The sequence below is a fragment of the Sus scrofa genome, chromosome 1, assembly GCF_000003025.6.
Source record: "Sus scrofa isolate TJ Tabasco breed Duroc chromosome 1, Sscrofa11.1, whole genome shotgun sequence".
Taxonomy (NCBI): Eukaryota; Metazoa; Chordata; class Mammalia; order Artiodactyla; family Suidae; genus Sus; species Sus scrofa.
Window position 1 is genome coordinate 129860717 of NC_010443.5, and position 22672 is coordinate 129883388.

General features: G+C 54.3%; 2 protein-coding genes across 3 annotated transcripts; one reads left to right on the plus strand and one right to left on the minus strand.

Annotated features, from left to right (window-relative positions):
* Window positions 3121-6538, plus strand: LTK (leukocyte receptor tyrosine kinase). Of its 2 annotated transcripts, none has more exons than XM_021097429.1 (5): window positions 3121-3618; window positions 4099-4141; window positions 5018-5110; window positions 5406-5709; window positions 5810-6538. In XM_021097429.1, exons 1-5 carry the CDS (start codon window positions 3588-3590, stop codon window positions 5963-5965), a joined length of 627 nt encoding a protein of 208 aa, XP_020953088.1. In that variant the 5' UTR covers window positions 3121-3587; the 3' UTR covers window positions 5966-6538. The 2 variants fall into 2 exon arrangements, with proteins under 2 accessions (XP_020953088.1, XP_020953094.1); XM_021097435.1 differs by having other exon boundaries at window positions 5406-5542; window positions 5617-6426.
* On the minus strand, window positions 6545-17046 carry ITPKA (inositol-trisphosphate 3-kinase A). Its single transcript, XM_021097438.1, is given in 10 exon segments — window positions 6545-7005; window positions 7008-7128; window positions 7216-7285; window positions 7583-7617; window positions 7619-7687; window positions 7925-7962; window positions 7965-8128; window positions 8260-8471; window positions 8550-8648; window positions 14429-17046. Coding segments are annotated over 10 exon segments (1383 nt in total). The 5' UTR covers window positions 14924-17046; the 3' UTR covers window positions 6545-6925.

Consider the following 22672-nt stretch of genomic DNA (forward strand, 5'->3'; position numbering starts at 1 on the left):
GGCCCCGGCTAATTCAGACGCAGGCTTCCGCGGAGGCGGCAGGAGAGCCTGCTCCTCTACCTGAGAGTCTCCAGCCGCTGAGGAGCACGTGCGGACAGATGGGATCGAAGGGGTCCGGGGATCGTGGAGCTGGACTGGAGGGTGAGGGTGGCAGGGGCGCCACCTAAGTCTTTCGGGTATGTACTTGCATGGGCACGCCCCCTTCCCTCCACTCAGCATTGGGGTCCCCAAACTTCCTGTGGGCGGGCACGCATAGAGCTCCTTGGCATCCCCAAAACCCTGGGCCTGGCTGGGAGCCCCTTCCCTTGCTCCAGTCCCCGGAGCGGGATCCCTCGCCCAGGTCCTCTCTCGACGGCTGGAGAGCGCGCCCCTGAATCCGCTGTTGGCGCGGGTAGCTGCGCTCAGGCGAGCTGGAGCCGCTGCCGCTGGCGGCGGGTGGAGGCGGTCGGGCGTACTTGACGCGGAGAGACAGAGGCCAGACTCAGGCCGCCCCTAAGAAACTGGAGAACCGCTTGGCGGCGCCCGGGAGCAGGGGGAGAGGCGGGGGCAGGTGAGGGCGTGGGCTGCGGGAGTGGGCGCGAGCTCCTCATCCCCGCGGCTAGCCACCCCGCGGGCTCTCTGCAGGTGGAGGGGCCAGCTGGACATCACGGGCCCCTCTCCGCAGCCCGGCAGCTCACCACGGAGTGGGGCGGAGAATGGCCAGGGCTGCGCAGAAGCTTGGGCTACGCTTGGCTGGGCTGCAGCCGCTGTAGGGGATAGGAAGAGGCGGTGGGGCCTGCCCTGCGGGCAGCGGCGGCTACGGGGGCAGCTGCACCTTTGGAGAGGGCAACTGGGCAGCCCAGAGAGTGAAGTGAGATTAGAATTAAGACCAAAACCATCAGGTATGGAGCCGCCCTCCCCGCAACCCCACTCCAGACCAGAACAGGTAGAGAAATAAACAGTTAGAAAAGGTCAGATAAGTTGCAAATCAAACGTGCAAAGAGGACTCTCTCGATTTTCATTTAAAATCCAGAACCTTTGTCATCACAACAGATCCCCTCTGTGATTTGCGTCAGTCCCAGAAACTTAGAGCTGGCTGAATGAGTTAAAACTGAGGGGGGGGGAGAGGCAGTGAGAGGTTAAGTCAGCAGTGCTCAAAGTGTGGTCCTGAGCCCAAAGCATCAGCACCAGCTAAGAAATGCAGATTCCCTCCTCCAACCTACTGAATCAGAAATCCTAGGGAAGGTCCCAATATCTGTGTTTAAATCAGTCCTCTAGGTGATTCTAATACATTCCAGGGTTTAGAAACTACTAATATAAAGAAACAGAGCTTTCAGGCTGTTAAGGATCTGGCATTGTCACTGCAGTGGTTTGGGTCATGATGCTCTGATACCTGGCCTGGGAACTTCCACTTGCTTCCAGTCAGCCGAAACACCACCACCACCACCACCAAAGAAGCAGAACCTTTGTGTCTGTCTGGGCTGTACTGTTCATAATGTACCTTATACACATTATCTCTGTTATCACAAAAGTGGAATATGTGGGTTGGGCCTCTTCTATGTCATAGCTGAGGTTCAGACAAAGAGCTGTCCCAGCCAACCTGTGCCACACCTTTGGATTCCAGCTGATTACTCCTTCCTCACCTCTCTGGCCCCTCAGCTACCACACAGCCACACTGGGATTTCCACCAGCAGACTCCAACTTCTCCACTGTTCATAAGCCAGCTTCCCAGCTGTGAGGCAATTGTGTGCTCCTTCCTCTCCCTATTTTGTACCCAAACCCTCTATCTCAAGTTCCCGGGGGGGTGATGCCTCAGAGACTGACAGCTTCTGGGCTGGTTGGGAATATGGGGTATCCTTCCTACACCCCAACAGTGAGCTCTACCTGCAGCCTCCGGCAGGTGTTGGCCCTATCCCCCACCTTTAAGCCTAGCCTGGCCCTTTTCCTCAGTCCCTGGGCCACCATCTGAGCCACCACCTCTGTGAACTGCCTCTTCCTATGCAACACAGGGATGCTTGGGACCTGGGCTGTCAGTGATGATGCCAGTATGGGGCATTCTGGTCTGCTTGTCAGATATCTTTTGCTATGAATTCTCTTCAAATGCCCATGAGCTCAAGGGTGCCAGAAGGGTAAGCCTGCAGGCTTGACAGAAGTCCTCCAAGCTTGCCCACCCACTGTACATATCTGGTGCTGCTCCTTGTTCCAAAGTCCAGGGCTAAAATTAAACATGAGGCTGGAAAAAGTACATATGCCCTCCTCCCCACCCCCCGCAATATCAATTCTTTTACTCATAGTCATGGAGAGCCACGGAGAGGTGGAGATTTAACTGTACCTCAACTGCAGTCATTGCCTTTTGAAAATCTGCCAATGGCACACAGAGTTCTTGTTGGCCAAGTACATGTGCCCAGAGAGCATGGAGCCGGCTGTGGATAACATCACCTGCACAGGCATGTCCTGCTTTGTCCAAGGTCTGGACTCCCGGGGGGAGCAGTAGGGTACTGGGAAGGTGCTGTGTGCTGAGCACCGTGTTTTGCTGAGCAGGGGATTGGAGATGCAGCAGCACATGGTCTGCCTTCAAGGAGTCTAGTGGTCTAGTGTGGGAAGGAGAGATCTATCACTTTCTCTATATCTACAGCTACATTTATATCCAGATACAAATATAGATGTAGACATATCTCATGGTGACAATTGCCATGGGAGGTGTAAAGTATTTTAGGAGTACTCTGGAAAGAGGTTGTGTTTGTTTAGGATAAGTGGGGAAAGTATCACGGAAAAATTAACACTTGAGCTGCATCTTGAGGTGCGGGTAAAACTTGGGGTAGAGGGACAGAGAGATATTTCCCACTGGAGGTGTCTATTTCTGAGACCTGCCCACCCCCTCAGGCCCTCTATTTCTTTTTCTTTTTTTCCTTTTTACCTCTGAACCTGCAGCACATGGAAGTTCCTGCCTCTCCCAGGGCTTCGAATCGAAACTGCAGCTGCCAGCCTATGGCATGGCCCGTGGCGATGCTGGATCCTTAACCCACTGAGCGAGGCCAGGGATCGAACTGCATCCTCACAGACATTATGTTGGGCTCTTAAGCTGCTGAGCCACAACAGGAATTTCAGGCCCTTTGATTCTGATGGTGGCTGTGGTGGTGACCATGATGCAGGGCCTCCATATGGTTTGTGGGGTCCCGGTTCTGGGTACAAAGTATCCATTAAGCATGGCTGATTTCCCCACTGAGCTGATGGCTTCTGTGGGATTCCAGGGGTGGACTGGCTAATTTCAAGACCCCTACTCTCCGCAGAGCAATGGTGGACTCCTCTGGGAGTTTAAGAGTAGAAGTAGCTGGGGAGGCCTGAGGACAACATTTATGTTAATGGGCATCTAGAGAGGTGCCCTAAGCAGGAGGAGGCAGGTCAGTGTGGGCCTGATGGGCAGATAGAGTGTTCCTCCCACCCTCAATGAACCATAAGAAGTGACAGGGCCTGTGGGGGCAAGACTGGCAGGCCCTGAGCTCCAGTTGAGCAAGTTTCAAGTCTCCACCATCAGAACAGCCCTCAACCCCTATGATTTCCAGGTGCAGCTTGGCCCAGCCCAGTCCTGGCTGCTGCCTCCAGGGCTTATGGAGGTTTCCCCAGTCAGTGTTTGCTCAGGTGAGTCTTCTCCCTCCTTCTGAGAACCTATGCACTCAGAATCCCCATTCCCCCCACATCCTGCTCACTGCTGTGGTGAATTATGGATCCCATGGAACATTTCCATTAAACCCCATAGTGGAGCTGTGTCCAAAGTCAGCTTTTCTTTCCAATTCTGGGGTGGCAGGGATCCTAGGATATCGTTCTTTTGGAGCCGGGGTTGCCTTCACCCCAGGGTGACTGCAAGGACCTAAGGGCAGGACAGAATCCCACCCCCACCTTTATCCCATACCTTCCCTTTCTTCTGCCCTGGCTCTGGCCTAGTCACTGTCACTCCTTCAGGGCTTGTACTTGGGGACATACCAAGATGCAGAGAGCTCAGATCCTCAGAGAGGGCCAGCTGGGCATATGGGGCGGGGGAGAACAGGGGACAAGGGACAGCCTTCAAGGACACTTCCTCAGGCCCAGCCCCCCAATCCCTTCCAACCTGTCTTCCTGCAGAACCCCGGACCATTGTGCCTTTGGAGAGGTCTATGAGGAACAGGTAATTGGCCTTCCTGGGGACCCCAGGCCCCTGCAGGTGGCTATCAAGTGAGAATGGATGGGACTGCTGGCTGAGGGTGGGAGGGAAGGGCCCATGGAGGAGGAACAGTGGCTGGAGCTAGTGTCAACCTGCCCTCCTGCAGTATGGGGAGCTTGGCTCTGCCCTCTTCCTCCCTGGACTCTGCACGGGTAGAGCTGGATTTCCTCTAGAGGTGCTCATCAGCAGGTGCACCTGGGGGTGGGGGGGTGGGGGGTGGAGACAGGGAGGGGCAATGGGAGGGAGGCCCAGGACTAGCCACTCTTCACCCTGGGGCTGAGAGGTAGCAATCTAGGGACACAGAGGTCCTCTTCAGTCCTGTGGAGCCTAGAGCATGGTTTCCCTCCCTTGCTGGTCATGGGGTATGTGCTCCACTGGCCCAGCAAGTTCAGCCCTCAGAACATTGTGCGCTGCGTGGGGCTTAGCATCTGGGCTACCCTTCACATAATTCTGTGGGATTTGATGTCTGGAGGGGACATGAAGGGTTTCCAAAGGCACAGCTGGCCACAGCTGGTGTGACCCTTCTCCCAGCCCTCCAGGCCCCTGTACAGACCCTGCTCATGTGTTCCCAAACCTGCATGATCTGATGTGCCTTCCGGGCCAGCTGTCACCTCTGGCCATGCAAGACCTTCTCCAGCTGGCTTGGGACATAGCCCAGGGCTGTCACTGCCTGGAGTAAAATCACTTCATCCACAGCTTGGGAGTGCTCAGGGAACTCCCCACCCCCGCCAACCAGCTTAACTCCCTTACCCAAGGAATAGCCCTTCCACATCACTTAAGGAAAAGACTGAGGCTGGAGTTTCTGAGTCTGGGCAGTGATTTTTTTGCTTAACTCTGCAGGGATATTGCCTCCAGGAACTGCCTGCTAAACTGCAGTGGACCCACCCAAGTGGCCAAGATGGGGGACTTCAAGATGGCAAGAGATACCTACAGGTATAGGACCTAGGGATGTGGAGAAGGCTGACGCTCCATGGGAGTTCACCAGCACCTTTGCATCGTTTGAACAATGCATGTTCCCCTCCTCCCTCCAGCAGGACCAGTTATTACTGCCAGGGGGGCTGGGTTCTGCTGCTGTCCAGTGGATGCCCCCAGAGGCCTTCCTGGAGGGCCTCTTCACATCCAAGACACACTCCTGGCGATAACACTCCCTTTCCTGCCTTGGGCCACCTCATGTGGGGAGAGGGGAAGCTGTGCCTGATAGGCTTCGCTTGTTTTCCCCCACTTTCAGGTTAGGTCTTTCAGGGTGCTGCTCTGGGAGACCTTCTCACTGGGCTACAAGCCCTACCCTGGGTGCACCAATCAGGAAGTGCTGGACTTTGTCTCAAAGGGGACAGAAGGACTCTCCCAGGGGCTGTCCAGGCCTGTGTGAGTATGGAGTGCTGCCTCGGGTGGGAGGTCTTTCACAGCCATGGGCAGGCATGAACTTTGCCTCTCCTCAGGTACCATACACATCACCATCCAGTGTTGGCAGCACCAGCTTGAACTCCACCCATTTTTCCAGCATCTCGGAGCACCTTCCACGCTGCACTCAGGTGTGCCCCCTGACCTGCCCTGACTATCCTGGCCTTAGGGGTCAGGAAGGAAGCCATAAAACAACACTGTGCCCCCTGCTCCCCTATCCTCCCACTTTAGGACTCTGATGTGCTGAATTCACCCCTTCCGATGGAACTGGGGCCCATCCTAAAGGAGGAAGGGACTGAGCAGCCCATCTTTGAGGGGCCCAAGATTCCCACAGACCCGGGAATGAGTGTGGAGTGCATAAAAGAGCTGAGGAGGAAGCCTCCTTAGCCCCTGGCTGCCCTATGGCCTCAAGCCCCCCAAATCCAGGGGTCTCCAACCTCAGAACCTCTGGTTCCCACCTGTGGTTCCTGGGCCCCAAAGGGCCCTGAGGGTGAGGACTCTGGTGCTGATGTAGTAGTTCCTCCTTGCACTCCTCCCTAGGCTTCTAGGTGGCTGGTTTCTAAGTAGCCTCGGTGCCCACAGTCTGCTGCCTGTCGGGCCTGTCTCAGAGCCGGCCTAGCACCGCTGAACTTTCCACCCTGGAAACCAGCCTCAGGCCTCCTGAGAAAGCCTGGCCACTCCCAGCCTTTGATATTTGGGACCAGAGGCTACCTTCCTCCACCACTACTTCCTGCCCCCCCCCCCCGGGGGGGGGTAGGTGGGAGTTGAAATTGCCTCCTGCAGGAAGCCTTTGCTTGATTGCCTTTACCCATGGGCAGCCTCCATCTGGGTGGTCCCCACCCTGCAGAGCCTCTAATAAGAGCTCTTCTCATATCCTTCAGTGATCTGGGTGCATGTGACGGATGCTAGCGAACTGAGAAAGAGGGGGACTGGAGGAGGGAGGGATGAGGCTTGAGTCAAAGCTGGGTCTTTCAGTTTTATTGAGGGAGGGAGTCCATTGTAGTGTGGGAGGTTAGACCAATAAATCTAGTGCCTGTGAAATAATTCATTATCTGGCTTCTCTGGGAAGGTTATGGAGCCCCCTCAGAAGAGCTGGGCTAAGGAAGAAGCCATCTGTCCCACTCTACCCCGCCTCCCATTAGTGTCATAGGCTCTGGGAGCACTGGGGCTTGTATGGAGCCAGGCCCTGTGCGTGCAGTGTATCCCATACTGATTGGCACCTGGCCCTGCAGGACCGTATGAACCACCCCGCACTGCGGGTTTCAGTCTCTCGCCTGCATGCATGGCAGGGATGCAGGCGCAGGTCCATCTGTCAGACCCTCAGGTCCACGGAGACAGGGCCCAGCCTCATCTCTCAGCCAGGCTGGCCAAGATGCCAATGAGATTGTCCAGCCCCAGCAAGTAGCCATCCTCTCGGTTGCCCTCCTCCAGGGCCGTCGGTGGTCCAGGGTCTGGCCGTCCGGGAGAGGTGTGGTCTTGCCGAAGTCGATGAGCCATACGCCTGCACGATGGCAGTGATCATGCACGAAGAGGAGCGAGCTGCCAATCACCTGTTGAGTCCCACGGGTCAGGCTGCTCTCTATCCCAGAGAAACCCTCCACCTCTTTCCCTCACAGACTATGGACCTACCCTCTTACCTCGTGCCTCCTAAAGAACTCAGAGACCTCCAGGGTGTCCCGGATCTGCTGCAGCCGGTTCAGATACCTCCTCTGGAGAGGGTAGAGTAGGAGAGGAGGGCAAATGGCTCAAATGCCAATTGAGCCTCTGTGAATATGAGGAGTGCCACGATGCATGCTTGGCTTGGCAAATATTGTGGTGAGGAAGGCACAGGCCCCCACGTGGCGCACAGCCCAGGAGGGAAGAAATGTAGAGCAAGTACAACACAGTGCGAGAAATGCTACAATGGGGTCACATAGAGGAGGGCACTACATCAGATGACCCGACCTGAGAGCACCCCTCGGTTTCAGAACCCAACACCTCAGGGTTCTGGGATCCCTTGCTCACCCAGCACTTCTTGCATCTCCTTGCACGAACTCCTCGGAAGACGCGAATCACCTGTTCCCGGGCTTCTCGTCGTCTTGAAATCGTGCTGCAAGAGCCATCGGCTTTCTGTGGGAAGTGGGTCAGAAACTGTCAGGGGACCCGTACCCACCCGAGGGGAGAGGATCAAGCTAGAGCAGCGGTACCTCCCGGGACCTGGAATGCCAGATGGCGAGACCACTGCCAGAGGGTGCCTCTTCCGGGGCGGTCGGGGTGAGAGGTCAGCAGGGGTGATCAGACACCGCGAAATGGGACTGGGACGGAGAAAGGGACCGGGAGGTGCAAACCCAAGCGGGCCTGGCTCACCTTGATGCCTTCGATGCGGAAGCCGAGCGTGGTGCTGAGCTAATGCCTTCTCGCCATTGCATGTAGCGCGGCTTCGTGACCGCGCGCTGCGCGTGCTCCTCCTCCGTGGGTGCTTCAGGGTCTACTGCCAGCATCTTCTTGTACATGTCCTTTCGCAGCTTCGGTCGCTCGCGGGCTTTGGTCAGCTCCTCTTCCAGGTAAGTCCTATGGAGGCACCGGCGACGGCGGGGCGTGAGAGGGCGCTCACCGGGACGCCATCGAGCACCGCCTTAGGCACGCGGAGAACGCGGGTCCCCGCCCTGAGCCCTTTGCCCATCCCCACCGGGCGCGCCTACCTGACGCCCATCTTGCAGTCCAATACACAGGGCCCATCGAAGCCGTCGAGCAGGTCTTGCAACTGCAGGTAGCTCTCGCCATCGCGCTCCACCACGCCGTGGAAGGCGGGCACGCAGCCGCGCAGCGCGTCCGCCATGAGCCGCGCCAGGCAGTAGCGCTCCGGCTCTGAGCTGCGCTTTAGGATCAGCCCCGTGGTGCAGCCGCCTTGAAACTCCCTGTGGGCAGGCGCCAGTTAGTGCTGCCTAATCCCTTCCTCCCCGCCTCCGCCCACCGCACCGGCGTCTGCCACGTGCTCACCCGTGTGCCCCGCCAGCTGCACCCAGGCATAGCGCTTCTTGAAAGGGCTCATGACTGGCAGATTCACCATGGTCCGGATCTTCTGCCAGTGCTTTTCTGAAAGCGACACGGTCTCGGTTGGCAAGTCAGCGTCTTCTCAGCCATGTATAAGCACCCCCCAACCCCTCGAACGCGGTCTTGCCTCTCCCCATCCTACCGCAAGCAGCTAGGGCCCGGTGAGTCAATCATTCATTCACTCAGGGAACGTTCATCGTGAGCCTGTGTGGCAGATCCTGAGCCAAGCGCATGGAGGTGACAGACATCCAGTTCCTCAGTGTGCTTAGCGTCAGAAAGCTCAGGTTTGCACCCCGGTTCTGCGGATCCAAAGCTTCATGGACAAGTTACTAAACTGCTCTGTCGAGGTTTTTAGAGCTTCCTGGGAGCGTGAGAATCACATGATGGTCATCCTTGTTTAAAAAATGCAGATTTTCAGGTCTACCACAGAGAAATTCTGAGAAGTCTAGGGTGGGACCAAAATTTTGCATTTCTACCAATGCCTCAGGATATTCTAGAGCCTGAGAAGCCTCTGAGCTTGGTTTCATCTGTGAAATGGGGAAATAACCACTCTCACTGAGTTGTTGTGAGTACTAAATGAGGCTGAGTGTGACAGCCACCCCACCCCCACCCCACTCCTTGGCATGAAGTAGTAGCTGGACAAATCTGGATCATAGTTTCATTTACTTGGGACTATTGATTCCTCTCATTTAGGGAGAAAGATGGACATGGAAACAAACCATTACAAAGGCCCAGGGCAGGGAGGCCAGCCTGGTAGGGCTAGGAAAAAAGAGTGGCTGGGAGCTCCCCAAGGCTCTCTTGCTCTCCCTGGATGCCATCTCACTTCTTGCCAGGTGACAAGGCCCAGGGTACCCTTAGTCCTGATCTGGACCCAGAAACATGAGTTTTGAACATGGGATGCTAGACTGAGGGCCTGTCATCTCAGATGAAACTGGGAGGGAAATGTGGACTTTGGTGTAGCTCTTGCCTCTTGACCATTGCATCTAGCTTCCACCCAGCCCTGAGAGCATCTCATCCTCTGGCCCTTTCTTCTTCCCACCCCAAATTCAGCAGTCCTGTGTCTAGCCACTGAAGCGTACGTGTTTGCTCATCTAAATGGTGCTCTGTTGCCTCCTCCCAGGGTGCCTGTCTTTTAGAGGAGTTACACATAAGTGTCTCCACAGGGCTGGAACCCAAGAACTCAGCTTCACAGAACAGAAGTCATTCTAACAGGGGGAAGGAGAACTGGGGTGGTGGCCTAATAAGCAGGGGAGGCTGCTGACCCTAAAACCCTTTTCTGTGGGGAGGGGATGGGCCTTAGTAACAGAGCACTGGATGGGGAGTCTGGAATTGGTTCCAGTCCTGGCTCTGTCACTTTCTAGTTGAGTGAACCCAAGGGAGAATTTCATCTGTGTGAGCCTGTTTCCTCTGCACTTAGCTGCTGCCATAGCATGAGCCACCACTTACTGACCTCCTACCACATGCCAGGTACTTCTCATCTCCATCAGACAGCATTGCTCCTGCTTTGCTACTGAAGTCTCTACATGGCGCACTAGGTGTGATCACATGTCCAATCCTCGGGGATCTGGGGGTGTAGCCAGAAGCAGCCCACTAGAAGCATGACGTCTCTTTCAAAACTCCCTTTTTCATTCTTTAAATACATATAAGGTTTGCTTTATGCTGCATAATAAATCCAAGTTTTATTATAAAACTCTCCCACCTCCAAAGCCTCAAAAAGAATTTCCAGGATGATGTATGTGCTGTGTGTATTGAGTGCACCATCCTATACCCTCCTCCCCCACGCTCAGTATGACATTCATGATGCGGCTGCACAGGCACAGCAAGTGCATGAGGTGGTAATTATTGCCATTTTACAGAAGGCAATCAAAGTTCGGAGAGTTAACAGCCCTGCCATTCCTGCTTCAGCCTCCCAGTCTCTGCCTTAAAACCTTTACTGGTTCTACCCCCTTCCCATGTTCCAGTTGCCCCAGCAGGTTCCAAAAGCCATGCTACCACTCTGACTCCCTTTAGGGGTCAAATGGGACCCTGCATGGGAAAGCGTTTTGTACAAGGTGGAGCCATTTGCAGCCATAAAGTGGTGTGTTTTGACCTCTGGGGAAACACTGAGATCTGCCTGGGGACCCTTCTCAGTGGGCTGGATACCTTTGCTTCATCGAAGGAAGCAAAGGGCTTCAGGGGCTTGCTGGCAGAATTTGGAGGACAGTGGGACCTTGTTGGAGGGTACATCTAGTAGAAGATGGAATGAGCCTGGGGTTAGGTGAGATGGGAGAATGGCATCATCCCTTCTCCCGGGACCATACGGAAGCAGTGAGTGGGGCTGGAAGGTGGAAGATGGGCCTGATAGAAGAGGATTTAACACCTGCATTCCTGGACCACTACCACTTAATTGATGTACGATAATATAGCACTGACTTGCTCCCAAACTGAGGTAAAATGGGGACATCTCTCCACTCTCCCCACCCCAATTTTGTGAGGATTGTATCATCCAAGAGTACCACAGCCTAAGGCTTGTTCCAGCCATGTGGGTTACAAAGGGCTTTCATACCTGTTGTCATCTGAGCCATCCCAGCCAGCTCTTGAGGTTGGTTGGTAATGGCAGGACTTAGCTCCCCTGCCAGTAATGGATATGGTCTAGCAGGGAAGGAGTTGATACATGTGCCATGGAGCTCACTGCCATCTTCCACCTCCCCCAGGGAACATAATGCATATAAAGATGCATATCCAAAAAGCTTCTTGGAGAATTATTCTTGGGTGGGTGGGTGGGGATTGGGCACATGAACAACAGCAGGGAAGATATTTTTGAGCAGGTAAGGCTTTTATTGTAGGAATATCAGGAAGCAGATTTATTTGTTTATTACAGAGTGAAATCTAGCTGAAGAGAGGGCCTAAAATCCCCCTCCTCTAGCCCAGCCTGTTCCCCCACAGAAGTCTGGGAAAGCAGTTCACAGCTACCAGGGGCTACCTGAACATCCTGGAGCAAAAAGCCCAGGAGAGCTGACCTTGTGAGAGTCTTAGATGAAGTCAGAGGAGGACCTCCTGATAATGCCTCACTGGTGGGGCTGGACAGGGAGCGCCTTTCTCTCTGGGCAGGGCTTAGCTGGATACTAGCCCAAGACCCTCCTCTGTCTGAGCTCTATTTGAAAGCCTTGAGTACTCCTGCTTCTTATATCATAGCAGATACTCAGTGTATGTTCTGCCAGAACGGATCCTTTGCTCTGTCTTTGGTATTCATCCCCATCCTTCCTGACTTCTACTCCCCACCTCCAGCGAGCCAGGCTCTAGCTGAAGCTCTCCTCCAGCCCAGCCCCCTTGCCATGTTCCCAGTGCTCTAACAAATAAGCGCTTCTGGTGGTGGCGGTGGTGGTGGTGAGAGCAATCAGTTTAAATTTATAAAATGATTTGCACTAAGGCATAAGTGACCCACGACTTCACCCTCCCAGGGGCATTTGCTTTTTAAAAAAGAAGTATGTTAACCTAAATTCTGCTCTATAATTAGTGAAAAGTGAAGTGTGCGAGTTCTGGGTCCAGGACAGGATCACATCCAGGTCTCCTTACCCATCCTGGAGCACTAAGAAGAGAATCAAATGAACAAGAGTCAAACACCCTCTCTTCTGCTACAGCAACACCCCAAAATTGTTTTTAAGATGCCAGCTGCCCTTGGGGACAGGCCCCCAACTCCTCTTCTGGCCTGTATGGATTTCCCTGCCCATTACTCTTCCCTCTACCATAGGAAAGGGCCCAGGAGGAAGGCAGGCTGCCCAGTCCCAACTACCTGTGGTGGGGGGAGCCAGCTCCAGGCTCCTGGCAAGCTGAGCGCCATTCTTAGGATGAGAAGGTGAAGGTTGTAGTGCTAGGCAGAGGCTTCCCGCTATTCCCGTTATCCACCCAGGCCCCAGTGTCAAGAGCTGGCGAGCTGGGAGCTGCTGAGCACTGCCTTAGTACCCTTCTCTCAAGTGCATCCTTCACTGTCAGCCAGCCTATGGGCTTTGCTTCCTGCCTGGGGAAGCCCTAAAGGCAGCCTGGGCACGCGCACGGTGCCGCTCCCGGTCCGACAGAGAGGCAAAGTCCGCGCCGGGCCCTTCCACGCGGACGCAGGCGGCCTCTGTCAACAGCTCTTGGCTTATCTGCCTTCGCCGTGGCTGTTTGCCTTCGGGGAGGCCCCGGCGGCCTGGGGGTTGGGAGGGCCTGGGATTCGCAGCCTTGGAGCTGGAAGGGCCCTCAACAGCCATCTGCTCCAGCTCCTGCCGCACCGGGTGACAGCGAGGCCCAGGGTGGGAAAGGCCGGCTGAAGACGCCCAGGGCGCAGCTGCGACTGGTCCCCGGAGTCTTGACCCCAGCTGGCCTGCCTACGTTGCATGCAGTCCTGAGCCGCGGGACCTCCTCCGCCTTCGAGAGGAAGAGCAAAGCAGGGGGCTGCCCTCCTGGCGCCCTTCCTCCAGCGCCCGCCTCTCAGCTGTCAGAGATTCGAGCGGGGGAGCAATGGGCCCACAGCTACTGCTTCAGTTTTCAGAGGTGCGGAGGGAGAGGTCCTCCCATTGCCCCACGTCGCCGCCTTAGAAACTCCTGGGCGGCACCCGCCTCCTTTCAGAGGCCAGGGTTGCCCCAGGAATGATCACGGGTCAGAGGTAACCTTACCCCGAGGGAGGAGAAAGGAACTGCCTGCACCTTACACCTGCCGGTAGGGTGTGTTCCTGCTCTATGAGACTTTTTCCTGATTCCTTGTGTCATTTACAAACCACACCGCCCTCTGGGTAATGTAAGTCTCAGGGTAACTGAGTCACAGAGCCACTTCAAGTCATTACAGTGACTCCCGCGCCTCGTCCAATACGAGAGAGGGGGAGCCCAGGTTCTGCAGGCCCTGGCAACCCCAGCGCGGGTCCGAGGCTCTCCACCGCCCTAATGGGCAGGCCCCCCAGCCACCAGAGCCTGCGGGGCGCCCTTTGCCTCTCCCTCTCCATTCCAGGGACACTTGCATAACGTGGATCTAGAGCAACTCCTTCGCGTTGACCGCGGATAGTTATTTAAAGTATTTGGCCTTGGTTAAAATGAGCGGGACAAGGCGGCGTATCCTGGGCGCGGCACACGCCGTAGGGGCAGGCACCGGGAATCACTCCACCGCGCTCTAGCCTGGGTTATCCGAGGGTCAAACCTGGTCCCAGAGCACCTAGGCTACCAGAGGCGGAGATCAGCAGCTGGTCCCTTCAGCCTCAGTTTACCTTCTCCGAGGCCAGAATTAGGAGCGGTGAAGCGGAGGAGGGCTGCGTTCTGCCCGCTGCCAATGCTCCCAGCCGGCGCCCCTCCCTCCCTGAGTCCAAGCTTGGTGCGCGCGCCGGGAGCAGACGGCAGCGGCTCCAGAGCAGAGCCTGGAGCGCGGTTCCACTCCCACTCAGGAGAGGGAAACCGTGGCAACGGCGGGGAGGGGCCGCGGCGCGCGCGAGGGGGCGGCAAGGAGGGAGACTCGTTCGCCCCTCTCTCCGAGAGTTCGTGGGGCAACGCTAAGCCCCTCCGATCCCTCCAACCATCTCCCAGCCTGCAAGTCACACTCCCCCTCACCCCCGCCCCACCCAGTCCCTGTGGTCTGTCACAGACTCCTCCTCACGCTCCTTCTTGGACGCCCCAGGGCCCGGGCCCCGACTCGCCTGTGCACGGGGTGAAAACTGTCAAGGTGAGGGGTCGGCCTGGCGCCTCCCTTTGACCTCAATGCCCCTCCTAAAGAGCAGGATTCGGACCCTCAGAGGAGGGAGCCTAGGGCAGGAGTGAGTCCGCAGAGAGCTCAAGACAGGTCCGGGAGCCTCGCGCTGGCCCCGCCCCCGCGGCCCGTACCTGACCTACGTCCTCGCTCGCTTCCAGCTGCACGTTGCCGCGGCTCCGGCTCTCGCTGTCGCTCAGAAGATCGTCCTCCGAGTCCTCGGGCAGCGACGAGGAGCCAGTGGAGGAGAGCGATGAGGTGGAGAGGCGGCGCGGCTGCTGCAGGTGCGACGAGCCTACGGCCGGGAGCCAGCCACCCTCCGGCTCGGGCGGCCCAGGGCTGGCCGGGGGCACGTCCGGCTCCTCGGCCGTCACAGTCAGCTGCGGGATCACCGGGGCAGGGGGAGCCCGTGGAAGCCCATTAGGAACCTTTCCCCCCCGCCGCTTGGCCCCGCGGGCCCGGGGCTCCCCTGCGGCGGCGGCGGCAGCGACCGCGGCGCAGCGCGCCTCGAAGAGCAGGCGCAGCTCCCCAACACTCCGGCGCGGGGCCCGCTCCAGCCCGGGGCTGCAGTGCCCCCCGCCACCCGGCCTCGCCATGCCCGTCGGGCCCCCGGGCAGGGTCATTTCCCGGCAATAGAACCGCCGCGGAGCCCACCAGCCCGCGGCGCGGCAGGGACTGGAGACGCTCGGCGCCCCCGGCTTGAGACTGCCCCGAGGCGGAGCCTGCGCTGCCTCCCGCCTGGGCCCCGCCTCGGCCGCGCCCCCCGCCCACTCCTTTCACTTTCAGAGAAAGCGCGGGCCTTCCCGGGCCCTTGTCGGGCGGAAAAGTCTCCCAGTTGCTCCTCCGGGTGGCTGAGAAGCACAGACCTCCTGGATACACACAAAACCTGGCCCTGGCCCTCGAGGCCTCTTAGCGCCAGCCTTCGAGGAGACCGGAGGGGCCGCTCCACCCCACGCGGTGCTGCCTCCCAGGGGATTCCTCCTGGCAACTCCAAGGTCCTTGGCCCCCCGCAGGGGAGGAGCTGGTCCCGCTCTTGCTCTCTGAGTCCCGCGGGCTCCTTTCCGCATTCAGCCCATCCTGGGCTAAGGCTTCCAGGTCTCTGGGGCTTTTCTCCACCCGGGGCGCCTTCGGCACGGAATTCGAGGTCTCATCCCAGAGCGTGCGCCCAAGTCGGGACTCTGTTTTGGGAACGAGCTGAGGCTTCTCTCCCCACTTCTCAGCTGGCAGAATACAAGGTCAGGCGCTGTGGCTCTCTCCGCGTTTTCCTAACGGAATCCTGGGCAGCACCCCAGGCTGCTGGCTGGCGGGGGCTGAGCCCGTTTTCCTCCTTTCCCTTTGGAGTTCGGGGGTTGGGGTCTGCTTTGGGGCTGTAAGCAACTCGTTTCACCTCCTGGAACTGCTGACTCTCCTCAGCAGGCTTGTTGTCCACCACAGAGGATTGCTGTGAGAATAAAATGAAAGATGTGATGTCTCTAAAACGTTAGAATAGTTTTAGTTAGAATAATTTAGCCAGCCTCAGGTTCACCATGCTCCCTCCAGATGTGATTTTAGTCAGTCTCTTCACTCCTAAGTCCTGTTCTCCTGTAAATTTAGGAAAGCCCCACCTGATCCACGGAGTTGTAGCTGTGGAACTGGAAGAGGGTGTTCATGTTGACAAAGGGTCTCATACACCGCAAAAGCCTCATAAATGGCATTGTTGTGATGGGTGGTTGGCCACTAAGTATGTTAGTGGTCATTAGCTGCACTGCAAAGGCTACTTTGTGTAGAAAGTCAGTATTTCACAGCATTTCCTGTTTTCCCCAAAATGCCATGAGTGAAGATGCCTCACTAACTAGATGCCTGGTGCCTAGGGATTATTTATTGGGGGAATCCATGGGGAGACTGCCCTCAGAAAGATGGCCTCTGAGCTGATGAAGGCCAAAAGGAGGAGCTTTCCTTTCCTTATCTCCCTTCAGCCAGAATTCAAGGAGGGCCCAGGAGGAGAGAAAAGGAGAATTCAGAGAGAAAGTGGGAGCTTTCAGCAAAGAAGAAAAGAAGATCCCTGGGGGGAATTGATGAAGAAAGTAAAAGAGGAGGGAGGAGAAACTGAGGGAATGAAGGAGTGAGAGAAAGAAGGAATGTCTGAATACTGCAGTCCTCTGTGGAGACCCCGGGAGGCCACATGGCTACCTTCTCTGGGGCACAGAGGTCTGGAGGAGCCTGCGTGTCTTTGCAAAGACTATACTTCAGGGCTTGAAGGCCCAGAAACGTTCATCTCCTGCGCTCATTTTTTTCTCTCCTTCCCTTGGTTTGTGGTGAGAGCTGGGAAGATACTGCCCTCAGAGGCAGGGACTGAGGCAAACCCAAGGTGGGAGAGACAGCAAGGACCTCCCAGCACCAGAAAGGCGGGAAGGAAATCAAGAGGAGGGAATATGTACTGTGCACCTGTGTGCCAGTCAATGGTTGGGCAGTGTTGGAGGCACAAGTAGGCTGGGAGCTGGTGTCATCCTGGCTGTCATGAGAAAATTTGGGGCAGTTCCTTTTTCTTCTTGTATCAGGCAGTTGCCCAAGGGCAGCAACCAAAGAAGAGCTCTTTGCCGTACCTGCCCGAGTGTTCCTCACCAGAAAGGTAAGGGCAAATCTGGGAATGGGTATTGAAAGGAGAGCTAATTTCATGGATTGTAGAGTGGGAAGTAACTCTATTTTTTTTACTTTAAATTTTATTTAATTTATGGTTTTTTTGGCTGCATCCATGTCATGTGGAAGTTTCCAGGGCCAGGGGTCAAACCCACGCCACAGCAGTGTTCCAAGCTGCTATAGTGACAACACCACATCCTTAACATGCTACGCCACAAGAGAACTCCAATTTTATTTTAAATGATTTTTATTTTTTCCATTATAGCTGGTTTACAGTGTTCTGTCAATTTTCTACTGTACAGTAGGGTGACCCAGTCACACATGTATACGTATTCTTTTTCTCACATTATCCTCCATCATGCTCCATCATAAGTGACTAGAGATAGTTCTCAGTGCTATATAGCAGGATCTCATTGCTTATCCACTCCAAAGGCAATAGTTTGCCTCTGTTAACCCCAAATTCCCAGTTCATCCCACTCCCTCCCCCTCCCCTTGGCAACCACAAATCTGTTCTCCATGTCCATGATTTTCTTATCTGTGGAAAGGTTCATTTGTGCTGTATATTAGATTTCAGATGTAAGTGCTATCATATGATATTTGTCTTTCTCGTTCTGACATATTTCATTTAGTAAGAGAGCCTCTAGTTCCATCCATGTTGCTGCAAATGGCATTATTTTTTCTTTTTTATGACTGAGTAGTATTCCACTGTGTATATATACCACATCTTCTTAATCCATTCATCTGTTGATAGACATTTAGGTTGTTTCCATGTCTTGTCTGTTGTGAATTAGAGCTGCAATAAACATACGGGTGCATGTGTCTATTTCAAGGAAAGTTTTGTCCGGATATATGCCCAAAAGTGGGATTGCTGGGTCATATGGTAGTCTATATTGAGTTTTCTGAGGTGCCTCCATACTGTTTTCCATAGTGGTTGTACCTATTTATATTCCCACCAACAGTGTAGGAGGGTCAATTTTATTTAATATTGCAGTACAGTTGATTTACAATGTTGTGTTAGTTTCAGATGTACAGCAAAGTGATTCAGTTATACATATATCCATTCTTTTTCAGATTATTTTCTCATATAGGTTATCACAGAATATTGAGAGTATTGAGAATTCCCTGTGCTATATACAGTAGGTCCTTGCTGATTATCTATTTTATATATAGTAGAGTGTTTAATGTTAATCCCAAACTCCTAATTTATCCCTCCTACCCCCATTTCCCCTTTGGTAACCATAAGTTTGTTTTAGAAATCAATGAGTCTGTTTCTGTTCTGTAAATAAGTTTGTTTGTATCATGTTTTTTAGATTCCACATATAAGTGATATGTGATATTTGTCTTTGTCTGACCTACTTCGCTTAGTACAATAATCTCAAAGTCCATCCATGTTGCTGCAAATGGCATTATTTCATTCTTTTTATAGCTAAGCAATATTCCATTGTGTGTGTGTGTGTACACACACATGACATCTTCTTCATCCATTCCTCCGTCAATGGATGTTTAGGTTGCTTCCATGTCTTGGTAGGAAGTACCTTTAGATGCCCTATCATTCTCACAATACAGCAGAAGTAACAAAGAGGTTAAGTGATTCAGTCAAGAAGGATAAGGCACTTGTGCGAAGCCACACAACTAGTTGGCGAAAAAGCCAGAATGTGTCCTAACTTCTATTCCTCTGCTATGCTCAGTTTCTTTTTCTTTTTCTTTTTTCTTTTATTTTTGTCTTTTTGCCATTTCTTGGGCCGCTCCCACGGCACATGGAGGTTCCCAGGCTAGGGGTCGAATCGAGGCTGTAGCCGCCGGCCTACGCCAGAGCCACAGCAACGTGGGATCCGAGCTGTGTCTGCAACCCACACCACAGCTCACGGCAATGCCAGGGTCAGGGATCGAACCCGCAACCTCATGGTTCGCAGTCGGATTCGTTAACCACTGAGCCACGGGACTCCCATGCTCAGTTTCTTAAATTAACATCTTGTAGTTCAGTCCCTAGTTCCTTACCTAATGAAGGCAGAGTCTAGTTCCATCTACCATGGGCAGAAAGTGCAGGGCATAAACTAGGGCAGGGCTTAGGGTTCCAATATAGCTATAAGACAAGGTCAGAGGGTTCTCATGTCTTCTTAGTTTAGCCAGGAATGACCTTTCAAATCCCAGAATCTTGTTTTTGTGCCTCAGTTTCTGCAGTCCCTGAAGCTGAGTAGAGGGATGTGACTATAGAGGGGCATGGAAGATCAGATTGACTGTAGGTGGAGGAGCAGTTTTTTGTTTGTTTGTTTTGTTTTGTTTTGTTTTTGGCTTTTTAGGGTTACACTTGTGGCATAGGGAGGTTCCCAGACTAGGGGTCTAATTGGAGCTGTGGCTGCTGGCCTACAGCACAGCCTCAGCAACACAGGATCCGAGTGGAGTCTGTAACCTGTGCAACAGCTCAAGGCAACGCCAGATCCTTAACCCACTGAGCAAGGCCAGGGATCAAACCTGCATCCTCGTGAATGCTAGTCAGATTTGTTAACCGCTGAGCCAAAACAGGGTTGCGTGCTGCAAAAAATGGGGCAAAAACATGGTTTTGATGGTCATTAGCTGGTTGATCTAAGATGGGCCATGAGAGTTCCTCTGCCTTATTCATGAGGTCAGCTACATGTCTGAGGAGAAAGCAGATTTTCCTTCTGTGGCATCTCAGTTCAGGGACCCTCCTATACCCTAGAGGCCTGCATCGCAGGGTGTCTCTCAGTCTTCATCGCAGGGTGTCTCTCAGTCTTCACCCATCTCCATGGCCTTTGGGATTTATCAGGCTTGAGGGGCTACATCCCTCCTGGGGGTAACAATCCTGGGGCACAAAAGCTGGGGAGGGGGGTGGGGCTTGAGAATGAGGTGTGTGAGGTGAGAGGCTTCTGGTTTTTATTCCCTAGTCTGCCTCACTTAGCTCTGCCCCTCCTCTACTCAACACGCAGGACAGCCCCCCCCCCCCCCAGGGGGGGAGCGGAAGCAAGGTCGCTATTCACCATCTCTTTGCCAATATCTGCTTCCCAAGGCCCTCAGGCAGGGCCTCTCACCTGGGGGGAGATAGGATAAAGTACTTGGCCTTTGACCTGTGCTCCTGAATAGGCCACCTATTGTTCTGAGGGGACTTGAAGGCCTTTCCAGAGAAAACTGAGCCTCTATGGGGTGTGTGTGTGTGTGTTTTGGGGAGGCAGAGGGGTGGCATGTGGTCCTACACTGTCTCACTCTAGTCAACAACTCCCAGACATGCTGTAGGGGGCTTGCTTAGTGTCCTCAAGGGTCTTTCTGACCCCCAGGATTCCAATATTCTGTGATAATACCTATGATTCATTTCTCATTCACAGAGGAAATAAACTTCCATTAAGCAGCTGCTATGAGCCAGGCATTGTGTGAGGTGAAGGACTGAGTAGCTCCTTACTGGGAGTGGTTCTGTATTATTTTACATTATCTCCTGGAAGAAGAAAACCAGAAAGTACCCAAAAGGAAACAGGCTCCAGGATGCTAAATGGCTGCATTTACTGTTTCTGAGGCACTCTCCGTGAAACTTTGGTCTTTCAACTGCTCCGTGCAAACCAGTCCCCTGTCGTGGTCAATCTAATGCCCTTCTCTGCCCAGAGCATAGTAGAAGGACCGCTGGAGGGCCGGCCAGAACCAGGATCCAGTGGAAACCTGCAGGCGGGGAAGAATTGGGTCTCCTTCCTCGTGGGAAGAGGAGTGAATAGCTGTCCTCACCTGACAACCCTTTTCCTTGCCTCTGGGTTTCTCCTCCTCATGCAATCTCTGACCCCATAATTGATAGACTTTGTGTGACTATCATAGCATAGTTTTTTTTTTTTTTTTTGTCTTTTGTTGTTGTTGTTGCTGCTATCTCTTGGGCCGCTCCCGCGGCATATGGAGGTTCCCAGGCTAGGGGTTGAATCGGAGCTGGAGCCACCCACCGGCCTACGCCAGAGCGCCACAGCAACGCGGGATCCGAGCCGCGTCTGCAACCTACACCACAGCTCACGGCAACGCCGGATCGTTAACCCACTGAGCAAGGGCAGGGACCGAACCCGCGACCTCATGGTTCCTAGTCGGATTCGTTAACCACTGCGCCACGACGGGAACTCCTATCATAGCATAGTTTAGCAGGATTCAGGTTGTAGCAGTGTGCACTGACCCTCCACCATCTGAATCACTCTCCTCTAAAATGAACAAAATGTGTCACCACGCCTGTGTATGCGCAATAAGAACTTTTTTTCTCCTGACACACTTCAGAAACAAGGTTTCCCATCCTCCCAGGAGCCTGCGTTCCTGTGGTTCTCTCTCCTCCTTCTCGCCAGAACTCAGAACCGGCAGACTTTCTCCCAGTGGCAAAGTGGAGGCAGAGGGGACCGGGAACATCTGAGGTCACGGAGGCAGCCAGGTCATTGCTCTAAGAACATCTAGGGTACAGTTGGCCTCTGTCCTTCACCAGGACGCTTCTCAGATCTTGTGACCTGGGCAAGGGGTGGGCGTATCCCCTAATTCCATGATCTCTGCCAGCGTGACCTCCACCCCGGGTGCAGCGACCAAGTCCACAGAACCTCTGATGGCCAGGAGCGGTCGGGAAGCCACAAGCAGACGCGGGGTCCGCGGAGCTGGAGTGCGCTCCGCCAGGTGCGCCCCTGGGACCTGAGCCCCCTGCTTCCAAGTGCGGGAAGCCGCCAGACGCGCGCTCTTGAGACTCGAGCGCGCGCATGTGCAGGAGGCTGGGCAGCCACGGTGCAGTGCTCTTGGACCGAACTCCGGGGTTACTAGGACTGCAGGGGCCGAACAGAGGCTGAAGCTGTTGACTCCGCGAGGCCCTGGCGCACTGGCTCAGGGAGAGGGAAAAGCAGCTGCTGCAGCTGCTTTTCTTGTGGCTTCAGGTCGAACTCATAAGACGGACAGCTTGGGTTCTAGTGTAGGCGGCATCGTCCATCCAGGTCTCATTTCCGCGTGCACTGCGGTCTGAAGACACGACGAAGGGGAGAGATGTGGTCAGTTGACCCAGAACGCAGAGGCTGGGCTGGGGAGGGACGTCCGCGCCCCCCCCCCCCCCACATTTATTGGGCTAAATACCAGGCTGCAAAAGACACTAGTAGTTCCTAGCTAGGGATAGACTCGAAAATAACAACAGTACAGCTGCTGCTGAGGAAGCCTAGGTACTCTCAAAACCAAGCGGGAGGGAGGCAGTCAGGGGAGGCTTCCCAGAGGAGGTGACTTTTTGAGTGCTGAAGAATGAAAAGGCTTCTCCAGGGGAAAATAAGTGGATATAGACCATTGCATTCCAGGAGAGGTGAATTGCTTATGGCTGAGCAAGATGTGGTCTCCGCTTGAACTTAGCAAAGCAGGGTCATTGACAGCTAAGAGAGGGGAAAAAATGATATTTTGAAGAAGGCGTCAAGGTAGTCAGTCATCATAAAACATCAGAACTTTGTTGGACTGCTTTACACTTATATTCCCGTTTGGTGCTGGGTTTTTTTGTTTTGTTTAAAGTTTAATTGATTTACAATTGTTCTGCTAATTTCTGCTCTATAGTAAAATGACCCAATTTTACGTATGTATACATTCTTTTTATTATATTATCTTCCATCAAGTGATTGAATATAGTTCCCTGTGCTATACAGCAGGACCCCATTGCTTATCCATTCTAAATGTGATCGTTGGTATCTACCAACCCCAAACTCCTAGTCCTTCCCATTCTCTCCCCACTCCCCCTTGGCAACCACAAATCCCTTCTCCATGTCTGTGAATCTTTT

Bases quoted from the DNA above. Each gene is read 5' to 3' on its own strand.
- LTK (XM_021097429.1), top strand. From the start codon at position 3,588: ATGGAGGTTTCCCCAGTCAGTGTTTGCTCAG. The intron at 3,619-4,098 runs GTGAGTCTTCTC...GTCTTCCTGCAG, and splicing joins CCCAGTCAGTGTTTGCTCAG to AACCCCGGACCATTGTGCCT. The intron at 5,710-5,809 runs GTGTGCCCCCTG...CTCCCACTTTAG, and splicing joins ACCTTCCACGCTGCACTCAG to GACTCTGATGTGCTGAATTC.